Source organism: Glycine max, chromosome 18 (genome assembly GCF_000004515.6).
Source record: "Glycine max cultivar Williams 82 chromosome 18, Glycine_max_v4.0, whole genome shotgun sequence".
NCBI classification, from domain to species: Eukaryota; Viridiplantae; Streptophyta; class Magnoliopsida; order Fabales; family Fabaceae; genus Glycine; species Glycine max.
The window spans coordinates 43,602,718-43,616,156 of NC_038254.2; the positions used below are offsets into that span (position 1 = coordinate 43,602,718).

Here is a 13,439-nt window from a genome sequence, read left to right on the forward strand (position 1 = left end):
ACACCTCACGCACACGAGATTTCCTTTACAGTTCGCGGTTCCAATTTCGGATTTTCAGGGAACAGTTCTAAAGCATAACTTTGATATTACCATTTAGGATTGGGGTAAAAATGTTACTAGGTTAAAAATCACAAACCCTTTGACATACCTCTCAGATGTTGACACATGTTAGTCAACGTCAATTGTTAACGGTCAATGTCCAATTCTGATCTAGAGGACCAATATTGCGTGATTGGATAAAATAGATGAATAAAATTCATTGATAATTTTAACGGGAGACCAAAATCGAAATTAAAGACACAATGGGGGACCAAATTTATAATTTTGCCTAATTGTTATTAAATATTGGAATTAATAAATATCAACTTGAAAGGAGACAAGTCCAATTATTCCTTAAAATTATAGAATAAAAAAATATGAAAAACAAAAAAAAACAATGTTGTTCGACCATTGTTTTCTTGTGAGAAAAAAGTGTAAACTGAAGAGAGCCGCGGGACCCAATTCCAACCAAATCCCTCAAATTGTAAACACTGAACAAACACCATAGAGTATTTGTTGCAGCAATTTTCTTTTCCAAATTCCAAACCTTTTTATTATTTCTATTTTTCAGTTCATCCTTCTCAAAGTTTTCTTCTTTCAAAACATTTCTCAAACCATCCAACTTCAATTCAACAACCACCCCTTGCAAATTTGGCTCAAAGGGGGTTCTTTTCTCTTTCTCTGTCACCGCTTTCCTTCGTCGTAAGTCACCGCGTGCGCTTCGCATCACCCGCTTCTCTCTGCAAATGTACATGTACTGCTTTGGCACCCTTTTGGTATGCCTTGTTGGAGCTTGATTTACTTTTTTCCCAATCTTTTATGACTTACATTTATAGTTTGCAACAACCCTTTTGTGGATTTTGTCTGCATGTGTAGAAACTTGTACTGTATTTGCAAAGGGTTTAATTGGGTATGGGTATGTTTTATAGGGAAAATGGGTACTCCAATAAATTGTCAATTTGCATTTTTTATTTATTTAAGGGAATACATAATAGAGCCTTTGACTGGAGGTTGTAAACTTTATATTAATATTAGCTTAATTGATTGGGAAGATGAGGGATGTGGTAACTTAGGCCCTGGTTGGATCAACTTTTCTATAAGCACTTATAGGAGAAAAAACTAAGGTGGTAAAATGAGTTGAGCTTTGCTAATAAGTTAAAATTAACAACTTATCACCTTAGCTTTTGGAGAAGTTAGATTATAGAAGTTAAAGTGCATAAATTGATTCTGACATGCATTTTAGCGTACTATTTTCTCCTATAAGTACTTACAGAGAAGTTTATCCAAACTAAACCATAATCAACTTGTAAATTCAATGAGAAGTGAGCATTTTTAGTAAGTGCTGATTTTTGTTATTTATTTTGTATATAATAATATAAAATATTTTTATTGATGTTGTTGTGGAATAACATCAAATTATGGACTGGTTGACATGGCTTCTAATGAAAAGTTAAACATTGTTATCAATGGGTATGATGATGCTTTAAACAAAAAATTTTAGTTCGAGAATTCTTGAGAAAAAAATAAACTTGTCTTTGGATGGCATGGAAGGAATTCAGGGCTATCTGATATGCTACATATATGGTTTCTGCATATATATGGTTATTGGACTTCCATTTGTGTGTGTTTTGATTTTCTGTACTATTGTAACCAGCTAAGTTACAGACCAAGACTCACCAGTTTTGAATTTTGAAGTGTAAGCTGATTATGATGATGTACGAAGCTATTGATATATGTGGGCTTTTCGTTGTCCCCAATTCTCAAATCGTTAATCAATTGCGATATTATATGCATGTAACACAACCCGGGTAGACTCTACAGCTTTTGTCCTCCACACCCCTAAAACTTATTGTCATTGACTTAGTTAGAAACAAATTACGACTTCCATAGAAGGTGCCATTGAATGGAATAATGTCATACAACCTAGAAATTGACACTTTGGGGTTTGGGCTGATTTTGAATGCCTACTTCTTTGCAGGGAGCTTAGATATTTCTTTCACCTTTGAAATATGCATATTTTTAGCTTTGACGAGATAATGCTCCCTATTATGTGTTTAGTGTCTTGTGCTAGTTGGATTACTTGGATATATATATGTCTTTGCGGTATTCCCTAGTTTAGGTAATCTAATTTCATATTCACTAGAATGATTTCTACATCAGGTATACAGTTCATAGTCATATAGCTTCTTCAGTTTGGTTTTTCAGGAAAAGGCTTTAGTGTGCAATTCAGCTTGAGCATGCGGAGTCATAACTGTTGCACATGACATTCAGACATTGATATACACTTTTTGACATCTACAATTACAGTTGTTGTGGTCCTGTTATTACTGAAGGTAGAGGGGGAAATGGGAAAAATAGCTCTTGCAGTAATAGTGAGCCTATGGGTTATTCCTACCACTGTAATGGTTAATCGCATAGTTCCTGAGCCATATATGGTAAGAAAAAAGTTTATTAAACTGGGGAACAGACAGTTGTTGATACTTAAATTGATACTGAAGAAAATTTCCCTTTATTCAATATGACTGATGTCCATGATTTGCAGGATGAAATATTTCATATACCACAGGCACAGCAGTACTGCAAGGGAAATTTTGGAAGTTGGGACCCTATGATTACCACTCCTCCTGGCCTGTATGTTCTTTTCTCTTTGGTACCTTTGCCTCTGGCCCCATCTTCAGGAAAATTTGATCCCTCTAGCTTATATACAACTACTTATGTGTTATGCCAAAGGGGGAAGTTCATCTACAGATGGCTGAAGTGCTTTTCCTAAAATGCTTAGGCTTATCTCTCAACAGTCTGCCTTGGCTGGCAGTATTATCCTTGTTGAAGCATGTGGCATGCCTTGTCCTTGGAATGGGGCAGCCTCTCCTCCCCCTAACTTTTTATTAACCAAAAAAAAAAACTGCTTATGTTTGATGAAATGACCCTCTCCCATACCTTTGCATAGCGAGGAGCCTCTGGGCACTGGGGTATGTTACTTACTTAGTTAGTTAGTGATAGGATTCTTCTTCAATAAATCCTCTAACACAACTCAGAGATGGGTTCTGTAACCAACTAGAACAGAAAAGATGGACTGAAGAAAGGATTCAGTTTATTGATTATGAACTATTAACAGAACCATGCTCAGAGAAACACTCTTCTCTCACAGGGGAACTCCCTTGTCTAACAATTCAATCTCAAAATACCCCCTTTCCAAGAGAAGTGGCTATTTATCCTCCCTTTTCTAACTAACTCCCCTAACAGAATAACTGTTTCACAACTAACTACTCCCCCAACAGAATAACTGTTTCACAGCTAACTATCCTAACTGTATTTCTGTTACAACTCATTGCCCTTTGTTTCTTCTCTTATACACTAATAAAGGCCTCGGTTCAGTGTAATACTGACCCTGAGACTCTTTCTAACTGTTAGTATGTTTGATAAAATGAAAGTGAATGAAAAATGCATATTATAGGATGAAGAGCAGAAAGTATGAAATCATTCATGAACAATTAACTACATACCAATATGTTGGGTATACCAAACTTGCAGTGCAATATTTGTATTATATTATTGTTTATTTTGTATTGCGATGCAGCTAATATATTTCATACGCATTTGACACAGAAGCAGTTGTAGGAATATGTGATCAATTTGGATATTTTCCTGACAAGATGGGATTTTTTATTGTTCTCTAGTCATAGCTATAATTTTTTTGGTCTGCCATTGTGCTTAAGCTGTAGTGGCAGTGGGTGACAATTGACAAATATATAGAGAAAGGTCGTTCTGGGTATTGTTATTAATGATTATGATTAAGCACGGTTGAAGCATCATCCATGTATTCAAGTGAATAAAAATTCCAAATATAGAAATTTACAACTGGATGCTTGCATTGTTTAATCTAACTTTAGTATGATTGAGAAATGAGAATCATACTCATAGAAGCAAACATAAGATTATGATTTTTCTGTTTAAATGAATGAGTGAATCCTAAAAACTTATGGGAAAGAACCTGGGCCACTTTGAATACTTAAAAATTGTATACGTATACTATTGTCTTTGTAACTATCTGGTTCTGATAGAAGATAATATTTGAAGTGCTGCTCAAATCTCTGATCAGAAGATTGAGCAAATAAAAATTTCTGCCTTGATAAATTACCGAAAGTATAATGTAGTATCAAATATCAAGGTTGATCTTTGCAATTTAATAACTTTTGCAGGTACTATCTTTCACTTGCCCATGTTGCTTCTTTGTTTCCAGGCTTTTACTGTGTAGAAGCTGCTTCAATTTCTGACTTGTGCTCTGCTGCAATTCTTCGATCAATTAATGGTGTTTTAGCAGTTGTCTGTAGTTTAATTCTATATGACATAGTTACTCACTTGAAGCCAACACTTAATGATAGGAAGGCGATGCTTCATGCAGTGGTCCTATCCTTGTACCCCCTTCACTGGTTCTTCACTTTTCTCTATTATACAGATGTTGCATCTGTTACTGCGGTGCTGGCTATGTATCTTGCAAGTTTGAAGAAAAATTACTGGTTTAGTGCATTGGTAAGGTATATTTATATTTTAATGTAGTAAACAAATATTTAAACTGATATTTTTATTATTTGTGTGTATGATATTTTTATCCAAGCTCCTTTATTTTACTATATCATGGCACTTCTAAAACAGTTGAACCTATGTTTTTTTTGTAACCACCGTAATTAGGGTCTTTGTCTCCTCGGTGGGACCCTAAGATATCCCCACAAGCGTCTGTCTTTTGGACTGGCTATGGGGCTAATCCTCGGGTCAGGACTTAGTTACACTTAAAGCTTCTCACCCCTTCCAAAGAATGTATTCTACGGGAATCGAACTTAGGACCCCCCCCCCCCCCCTACAAACTCAGCATGTGTTGTCAACTGAGCTAAACCTATTGGGTGAACCTATGTTTTTTAACATAATGATTATAAATGCCTACTTTTTGTTGTTATTGAACATATTTACTGCAAAGACCTAATTTGTTTCTCGTCATGATCCTTTGTTCTTATAACTAGGAAAATACACACGTATATGTTTGTATGCTTATTGCAGGAATAAGTTCAAAATATTACTTTACCAATTTTTCATTCTGGTCTGTTTTCAGAAAAGAAAAAAAACCAACTTTTGTAGAATTAATTCTATCATTATTTTCATAGCTATTCTTAGTTCAAATGAATCTTTATTATCCCTTATCTCTTGTTTGTTTTTAGAAAGGCTCCCTTATCTCTTGTATGTTTGCTTCTAGATTATAAACTTCTTAGGGCCTATTTGAATCCTATTTTTTATAACTATTTTCTGTTTTTAATAACCAAAAAAAAATATTTGATAGAGTAGTTTTTGAAAACTGACATCTATTTTTTAGTTCATAATTTTGAAAAAACATAACATCCTAAATTGTTTTGGTTTTCTACCTTCAGTTTTCTATTATTTATGTTCTTCCTTACACTGTCACAACTTTTCCCTCCTATTTTCTAAAAATTAGTTTTAGAAAATTGTTTTATAAAATAGTTTTTAAAACAAAAACAAAATCAAACACACTTGATATTCTGACTTCAGTCTGTACAACATAACTCTTGATGAATAGGTTTACAGATGCTTTTACCAGCATACATAGATAATTATATTTGTCATTCTATTTTATAGTGGTGGTAATGCATCCTATTTTATTTATATAGATTGGCGCATTTGCAGTTGTTATTCGACAAACAAATATTATATGGGTGCTTTTTGTTGCATGCACTGGGATCATAAATATTTCTGTGGCTCATGCAAAGCACAGTACAAAAACTGATGAGCCGGATGTATCTATCAAGCATGGGTTGGCATATGCTACTGGTACAAATACGGAGGGTTTCAATCTGAGAAAGCGAAAAATTGTTAAATCTATTGGAAACTCGTCGTCTAGTTTACTTGCTTCTTCTCCTTCCTTTTCTTCAGGTTTGCTTTCACATGTTTAAGAGATCCATGAAGCCTATTCTATGCTCCTAAGAAAATAAAATAACTATATAACTGTAGAGAGCAAAAAGTTAACCCCATCCCACTCCTACAACTTTCTGCAACATATATAGAATACAATTATTCATATCATTTCGCAGGTTTTGCTGATGAAATATGGTCCATCCTTTTAACATTATGGTACATGAAGTGGGAGCTTTTAATTTCATTTAGTCCCTATCTCATGATGGTGGTGGCCTTTCTTTTATTTGTCTATTGGAATGGAAGTGTTGTTCTGGGTAACATTGATTTTCTTGTTTTCCCTTGTGATCTTTAGGGGCCCCAAAGACCTTCTTTCTCACACATATCCTACTGACACTGCAGGTGCAAAAGAAGCACACGCAGTTACCCCACATTTTGCGCAGATGCTTTATTTTAGTTTGGTTTCTGTATTGGCTCAGGCTCCTATGCACTTCACTATCACTAAAGCTGTGGACCTGTTTCAGATGTTTCGCAAGAGTAGGGCCCTTCTTTTCTTTCAGATGTTTCTGGCCCTTGTTGTTGGCCTGCTCTCAGTACACTTTTTCAGGTGATGTCGGACTCAGATGACTTAGTAAACTAGCAATCAGAATCTGTATTTTGATTGTCCACAATTAAATGCATGTTCTGGTGGTGGTGAATTTATAGACTGCTTTTGCAGTTTTGCTCCAATACTGTAAAATTTAAGCTCATCTTTCCAACCTCTTTTTACTTAAGAAGAATGCTAACCAGAAGTGGAAAGTTTTTATAGGAAAATGTAACATTTATTATTACCAATGCACCCCCGCCATGATTTCTAATAAAAATCTTCTATTTATCAATTCCTTAACCGGTGTCCTTACGGTGCTCATTATCAGGCCCCTTTATTTACTGTCTCTTAATACAGTTTGTCCAGCAGTTCTAGCTATTTCAAGTGATAACTTTTCCACTTGAGTATGCCTGAATGTTAACACTTTCTCATGAAGCCCAGCTCATTCTAAATCTCCACTGCAAGAATATTAACTCATGTTTTACTATGGCCCTGTTTGGGTAAAGTTCTCAATAAGCACTTATAGGAAAAGAAATAACAAGTTAAAATGAATTAAGCTTATCCCACAAGTTAAATTAGCTTTTGGAAAAAAATGAAAAAACTTCCATAAATTAGCTTATACATAAACTAATTTTAACTTATGAGGGAAGTTTAAATCATTTTCTATCTATTTTCTTCTTTTACAAGTGCTCATTGAGAACTTTATCCAAACAGAGCAATATCCAAAATCTAATGCGCTCTCTATGACATGTTTAACCTCAACTTTCTGGCTCACTTGTGTCTCTCAATTTTTGCAGTGTAGCTCATCCATACCTGCTTGCCGATAATCGGCATTACCCTTTTTATCTTTGGAAGAAAGTTATCATGGCTCACTGGTCAATTAAGTATCTTTTAGTCCCAGTTTATATATGTTCATGGCTCTCCATCATCCACATGTTGGGTCAGTAAATAGACCATGCATTCTTGTTTGATTCAATTGCTTGTGGAATTATAACTAATATCCTTTGTCAAACAGGAAAATTTCGAAGTAAAATATGGGCATTGGCATACTTCTTGGCTACTGCTGCTGTTCTTGTACCAGCTCCACTAATAGAGTTCAGATACTACACTATACCATTCTATTTCCTGGTGCTTCATTGTAACAATAGGGATGATCAAAGTTGGATTCTCACAGGCACACTGTATATTGGTGTCAATATCTTTACAATGATGATGTTTCTGTTTCGGCCATTTCATTGGGATCATGAGCCTGGAATTCAAAGGTTTATATGGTGATTCAATTCATCACAAAAACAAGATTTGTAACACAAACTGCCCTTTTTATTAGGCTTTTACCCCCAGTTTAACAAGAGTAAAATTTTAAATCTGCTTAGTTAATATGATAATCCTTTTAATTACTTGAATAAAAGTTCTAATGTTTACCACCTTTCATTTTATATTTCCTGTAAATACGAGGATTTTAGGTTAAGTATCTAATATTCTCAAACTCTAGTTTTACGTGTATCGAGTACGGACTCGAGTGTGGATGGTAATGTGCCACACAATTATTTTTTTTTAAAATAAAAAGGTACTTAATTTGGGTATGTGGATACTATTTGGATACTTTTCTCTTAATGAACCAGATTTAGAGGTTGCTCTTTTTATTTACAATGGACACTGACGATGAGATTGAAACTTTTAAAGTGTGATAATATAACATCTAAATTTAAAAATATTCAACACAACTTCTCATTTTTTAATCAGAAATATGCAACTTCTACATTTGTTACATTTGATGTGAAAGCGTGGATCCACATTCCACACTGTAAAAATCAAACTTAAAACAATATGAAATACCCGAGTAAATTGAGCATATTACAATTACAACAGGAAATAACAACCATATTAACTTTTGTCTAATGGGCAATTTGGAATCTTTCGTATGAAACACGAGAAATGCTTACCATCTCAATTTTCTAATCCCTAAAACAAACTTCGATAGTAATAAAGAAAGAAAAATAAAATGTATCACTTAGATTATTGTCAGCGAAAATGTAAAAACTATCCAAACACTCTTAGCTGTCATATTGGCCCAATTACAACAAAAGCTTTTCTATCCTCAGCAAAATGAAGAAATATAAGGCCATGTTTGAAGTCAACCTTCACGCCATTGTTTTTTACAGTCATTGTTCAAGCACTTATAAAATAGAGTTGCTGGCTCATCAGCCGATCGAGTCTGAAATTCTTTGAAAGCAGCTTTACCATGACCGCAAAATGGGCACGTCGCTACAAGAAAAGCGAATGGGTGAAGAAAAAAGGGGGGGGGGGGGGGGGGGGGGGGGAGAGAGAAGAACAAGGAATTGATAAAGAAAAAACGAAGAAATAAATATCACATAATTAGGCATGCCCTTAAAAATATCGCAATACAATATTGGTAAGAATAATTTATTTATTATGGTTGTTTATACTATAATGTACACTAGTTTTATGACTTTCCCGATCAATCAATTATATGTTTTCCCAACAAAATCAAACAAAACTTACTAATCAAAATCCAAAAAATGAAAAAAAAAAAAAAAAACTTAAACTTTGAACCAACTAAAAACCTAAAAATGTAAGAGAAATTATAATGGAAATCCATGATGAACAGCAAAGCAAACTTAGCACAAAAAAGGTAAACTTCAAAAAAGAATCCAATTTAGGAGTTGTCAAGCCAAACTGCAATACGCAAATTGAAACAACCAAACATAATTAGTGTTGCAGAATGATTCAACAATCAGGTGAATTACTTGAGATTAAGATTAGTTCAATCCATGTTCAAGTTTCAAACTGAACCAGACCAAAACTTCAACCTTCCTACTTCCTACAGCTCAATTTATGACAAATTATTGCATTGAGACACATTATTGGGCCAAACCATACAAACTTTGACGTGTATAGGCAAAAGAGAAAGATGCTATATCAGCAACCAAAAATTGTGATAGAATATTTGTTGTTTGCCTAGGTTTGGCTTCACTTTTTTTACAAGAAATTTGATGTGCTACAACCTAGCTCTATCCCTGTCCCCTTCTGCAATAGTACGTGTAAAAGACTAGAACTACTATGAAAAGTGAGTTCACATTGACACTTATCTTCCTTCTGTAAGTTGTGCCTTTGTTTGTATGCCTCTCAATATCATATAAGCATAGGACATTAATAATTGAGCAAAATTTGAGTATTTGAGCTCCAAAGATGGTTAATTAGTCATCTTAGTGCTTATATATCGTGAATTCTGAATGCATTTATGGGACATCTTAAACTATAATTCTCTTAGAAAACGTCTGTCTAAATAAGAAAGAAAGGAAATGTACCTTCAGTTGATGGTGCATTTGTCATGTCATCCTCGGAGAATATAGGCTCTATCTCTTTTCTCACCAACCTTTGCTTTCTTTTGATCTCAACCTGTGAAGTGAAAATAAAAAAAAACCATGAACAAGCAGCTATAAATGTATTAAAGAAGCATGAAATGGTCAAAGTTAATTCCTACCCTATTCTCAATGTGGCAAACATATGGGCAAGCAGAACAAAAAAATCTTGAAGGGCGACCCATATAAGGCAATTCATACTGTAGCATGTTACCACAACTGGGGCAAAACTCCATCTTCTATATCTGCAAAATAACAAAAATTGTCATTAACATGAAGAAATATCTACTTTATTTTTCTCATAGGGTTCCAATTTAAGCCAAATTCCAGAATCTAGAGTGTTACCAGGTATGTGTTTTGTTTTTCCGTCGTAAGCAAAAACTGAATTAAAAACAATTTTCCTATCATATCCTATAAATCAGTCCTGATGCTTAAAGAAAGTATTAAATAAATGCTAAATGCATTTAATACCTTAGAACATAAAAAAAAATTGAATACTTTCTTTATTTACTAAGTAGGAGAATTAGTGAAAATACACTGTAAAAGGATGTAGAATTACTCTTTTTCTATCCCAAGGACGGGTGTATAATTTGTTAAGGAACTTAAAGTAGAAATGTTTTTATTGGGAGACAGAAAATTGCATTGTCCATGATTTTTTTTACACTTCCCTATGATTTACACACTAAATACTTTCCCCTTTTAGTTCCTTAACCAATGTCCTAAGGGCTTTGGTTAGCAAGACTCAAAAATAAAATAAAAATGTTTGAAAAGAAAGAAATTATTACATAAAAAATACAAAAATATTTATTACATAAAAAAGAAAAAGAATGTGACTTTATAAAATTATTACAAAGATTGTCTATGCAGTTCTTGTTGCTATTGCTATGGTGGAATGGAATAACGTAAAAGATCAAAGAAACAGGCTGTTTTTTTGTTTGGATATTGATAAAGCTTATGAGCAGGAAAATTGGAACTTTCTAATTAGAGTTTGAAATATCAAACATGATGAAACATTGATCCCCCCCCCCCCCTCCCCCCCCCGCCACACACACACAAATCAATTCAACACATACAAACTATATCACATTCTAATTTCATTCATTGGCATGTCACACTAATGATCTACTGTTTCAGCATTTTCATCAAACACTTAGCATCCCAGATGAAGATTACAATCCACAGAGTCAGCGCTACTCATTTATCCACGCGCATTGCTCAAAAACAGAAAACACGTGGGAGTGGGGGGATCGTATCGTCACATTATAAACATGAAAAAAGAGTATAAACTATAACAACTAGTCATTATAATGAAACAAGAGGGATATTAGGCACAATTTGTGCATTGTTACCGTTATCCTCGATGGTATTTTTGGAACGCTTTTACCTTCTCGATCGTTGGTTCAACTCGACACTATCTCGCTCGATTTGCGACGCGAACGGAGAGATTATGGAGAAGGTGATGATTGATCGGAAACGTGATTGGGATTTGAAATGGGGTTAGTGAATTAGGGTTTTTGTTTGGAGGCTGCTGGAGGGTTTAAGCAGGGAAATGCTGCGTGGAGGGTGAGACGGGCTCAGACGTTTTGAGCAAGTGAAATAAATCGCGACATTTGGTGCATCCAATTGCTGTCAAAAATATAAAAGTTAAATTACTCTTTTTTTATTTCTTTTTCTATTTACATTAATTAATTATTATTCAATTTGGTGCAAAATGGGTCCATCGAGCGAAGTCTTGAAAAAATGGACCGGATAGAACAATCTATATTCTATATAAGTCTTTCTTTTTTTAAAGTCCGATGACCCATCGGATCGGTCCTTATTGACGCTTTTTTCAAAAAAAAATTTATACAAATTCAAAAGAAAAAAAAATAAAAGTTAAAAAATATCAGAGCAAAATAAGTTCGATTAAATTTGGATTTATATTTCTTGTGTGGCACATTTCCCTGTTTGGGGTTCTTTTAGAAAGAATTTTCCAAACTAGGACTGTTCTTGAGCTATTTTTCAGGAGGTGCTCTTTTTGCACGTACCCTGCATGGGAAACGTCATTGTTGATGGCGCCTTCAGCAAGAGTTTGGCACGTGGCCATGGAAACGCCATTGTTGATGGCGCCTTCAGCAGGAGTTTGGCACGTGGCTATGGAAACGCCATTCCCAGCAGCGCTTCCACTTTTGCATGAAAACGCCAGCAGTGTTGGCGAGTTGGTCAAGGCTAGCCCTAGGCTTGCAGTGTTGCAGTGCAGACTGACTGCAGCAGGAAAGCGTCAGTTGCTCTTGCGAGTTTGGAAGCGTTATTGGTACCAGCGATTTGCCTGAAAACGCCAATGGTGATGGCGTTTGAAGCTGTTTAAATACCCCTCCCACCCCAGAGTGTTGTACATTTGTTCTGCGCTTCCCGTTTCAATATTTTACTTTCGTTTTCGTATACCTTTGGCATTTTGGTGATTTTGAAATTTTCAGTGGTATGAAGCATTTTATTTTTTAAAATTATATTATCTTTTATGTTTTTTCTTCAGCGGTTTCCATTTTAACATTTTGCTTTCGTTTTGGCACCTTTAGCATTTTGGTGGCTTTGGAAATTTCTGTGGTATGAAGCAATTTTTTTAAAAAAAATTATATTAGCTTTCATGTTTTTTCTTCAGCGCTTTCCCTTTGAACATTTTGTTTTCGTGTGGTATGAAGCATTTTATTTTTGTGGTATGAAGCATTTTATTTTAAAAAAATTATATTAGCTTTTATGTTTAAAAGGCTTGTTAGTGTGTATTTAAATGTCAAAAATAAACAAAAAAATTGTGTAACGATGTGTATTTGAATAAAATATTTTGAATATGAAATTTGTATAATTTTTTTAATTAAATTAGGTTGGTGTTGATGAATGTTTGAAGTTTGAATAAAAAAAATTATAGATGATATTTATTTGAAGTAAGTATTTTGAGTACGAATTTTTTTTTTTTAATATGAAGTTGTAGTATTTTTTTAATTAGATTAGGTTGGTTTGTTGGTGTGTTAAAAATTTAGAAACGTTGAACTCAAACGTGTTATTTGATGCTTTGTTTTTTCTTGTACTACAAAAATTTTATTATATTTGTAGTAATTTTGTAATTACCTTTTTCCATTTTAAAGTTATCAATGGTTAAGAATAATTATTTATACTACTAACTTCGGTAATGAATTAATAAATTTTGTATTAAAAATGACTATGTTGAAATTGTTCATTTTTATAAGTTTGTCCCATAAAATTAAGTTGAAGTTAATTAATTTTTTTTAAAAGATAAATTGAATGTGAAGTTCCAATAAAGAGATCTTTTGTGATTACATTTTATTAGTTTTGATTAAAAGTTTTATAAAATCGGTTGTGTTATTTAAATGTGTTGATGTGAAATTTATTTAAAATTAATAATTTGAATTACATCTTGATTAGTTTAAAATTACTACATTTAAATTGTTAATTTTTTTAAAGTGTCTTAATGTGAAATTGATTTGAAATTTTTTTTAAAAAAAAAAATTACGTTTTATTTT

General features: G+C 33.7%; 2 protein-coding genes and 1 non-coding gene across 8 annotated transcripts; 2 read left to right on the forward strand and 1 right to left on the reverse strand.

Annotated features, from left to right (window-relative positions):
* The first annotated feature begins 454 nt into the window (after positions 1 to 454).
* Positions 455 to 7,970, forward strand: LOC100792293 (dol-P-Glc:Glc(2)Man(9)GlcNAc(2)-PP-Dol alpha-1,2-glucosyltransferase). Of its 5 annotated transcripts, none has more exons than XM_006602519.3 (9): positions 455 to 815; positions 2,232 to 2,474; positions 2,582 to 2,670; positions 4,239 to 4,569; positions 5,715 to 5,976; positions 6,135 to 6,272; positions 6,358 to 6,562; positions 7,339 to 7,481; positions 7,557 to 7,970. In XM_006602519.3, exons 2-9 carry the CDS (start codon positions 2,385 to 2,387, stop codon positions 7,814 to 7,816), a joined length of 1,518 nt encoding a protein of 505 aa, XP_006602582.1. In that variant the 5' UTR covers positions 455 to 815; positions 2,232 to 2,384; the 3' UTR covers positions 7,817 to 7,970. The 5 variants fall into 5 exon arrangements, with proteins under 5 accessions (XP_006602582.1, XP_006602581.1, XP_014626425.1 ...); XM_006602518.3 differs by having other exon boundaries at positions 2,245 to 2,474; XM_014770939.2 differs by having other exon boundaries at positions 455 to 793.
* On the forward strand, positions 7,026 to 7,262 carry MIR9756 (microRNA MIR9756). Its single transcript, NR_126804.1, has one exon. It is a non-coding gene; the product is annotated as a microRNA MIR9756 (primary transcript).
* A 404-nt stretch (positions 7,971 to 8,374) lies between the features above and the next one.
* LOC100815164 (DNA-directed RNA polymerase III subunit RPC10) lies at positions 8,375 to 11,550 on the reverse strand. 2 transcript variants are annotated; one of them, XM_006602521.4, is made up of 4 exons: positions 11,309 to 11,550; positions 10,047 to 10,169; positions 9,871 to 9,961; positions 8,375 to 8,806 (listed from the first exon to the last, which is right to left on the reverse strand). In XM_006602521.4, the coding sequence occupies exons 2-4, from the start codon at positions 10,158 to 10,160 to the stop codon at positions 8,676 to 8,678; spliced, it is 336 nt and encodes a 111-aa protein (XP_006602584.1). In that variant the 5' UTR covers positions 10,161 to 10,169; positions 11,309 to 11,550; the 3' UTR covers positions 8,375 to 8,675. The 2 variants fall into 2 exon arrangements, with proteins under 2 accessions (XP_006602584.1, XP_003552163.1); XM_003552115.5 differs by having other exon boundaries at positions 11,274 to 11,549.
* Positions 11,551 to 13,439: the final 1,889 nt, after the last annotated feature.

What these genes read in the sequence shown, in the direction of transcription:
- LOC100792293 (XM_006602519.3), top strand. Translation starts at nt 2,385, where the DNA reads ATGGGAAAAATAGCTCTTGCAGTAATAGTGAGCCTATGGGTTATTCCT. An exon ending in TAGTTCCTGAGCCATATATG is followed by an intron (nt 2,475 to 2,581) that starts GTAAGAAAAAAG and finishes CATGATTTGCAG; the next exon opens with GATGAAATATTTCATATACC. An exon ending in TTCTCCTTCCTTTTCTTCAG is followed by an intron (nt 5,977 to 6,134) that starts GTTTGCTTTCAC and finishes ATCATTTCGCAG; the next exon opens with GTTTTGCTGATGAAATATGG.
- LOC100815164 (XM_006602521.4), bottom strand. Translation starts at nt 10,160, where the DNA reads ATGGAGTTTTGCCCCAGTTGTGGTAACATGCTACAGTATGAATTGCCT. An exon ending in TTTGCCACATTGAGAATAGG is followed by an intron (nt 9,962 to 10,046) that starts GTAGGAATTAAC and finishes TTCACTTCACAG; the next exon opens with GTTGAGATCAAAAGAAAGCA. An exon ending in AAATGCACCATCAACTGAAG is followed by an intron (nt 8,807 to 9,870) that starts GTACATTTCCTT and finishes CTTTTCTTGTAG; the next exon opens with CGACGTGCCCATTTTGCGGT.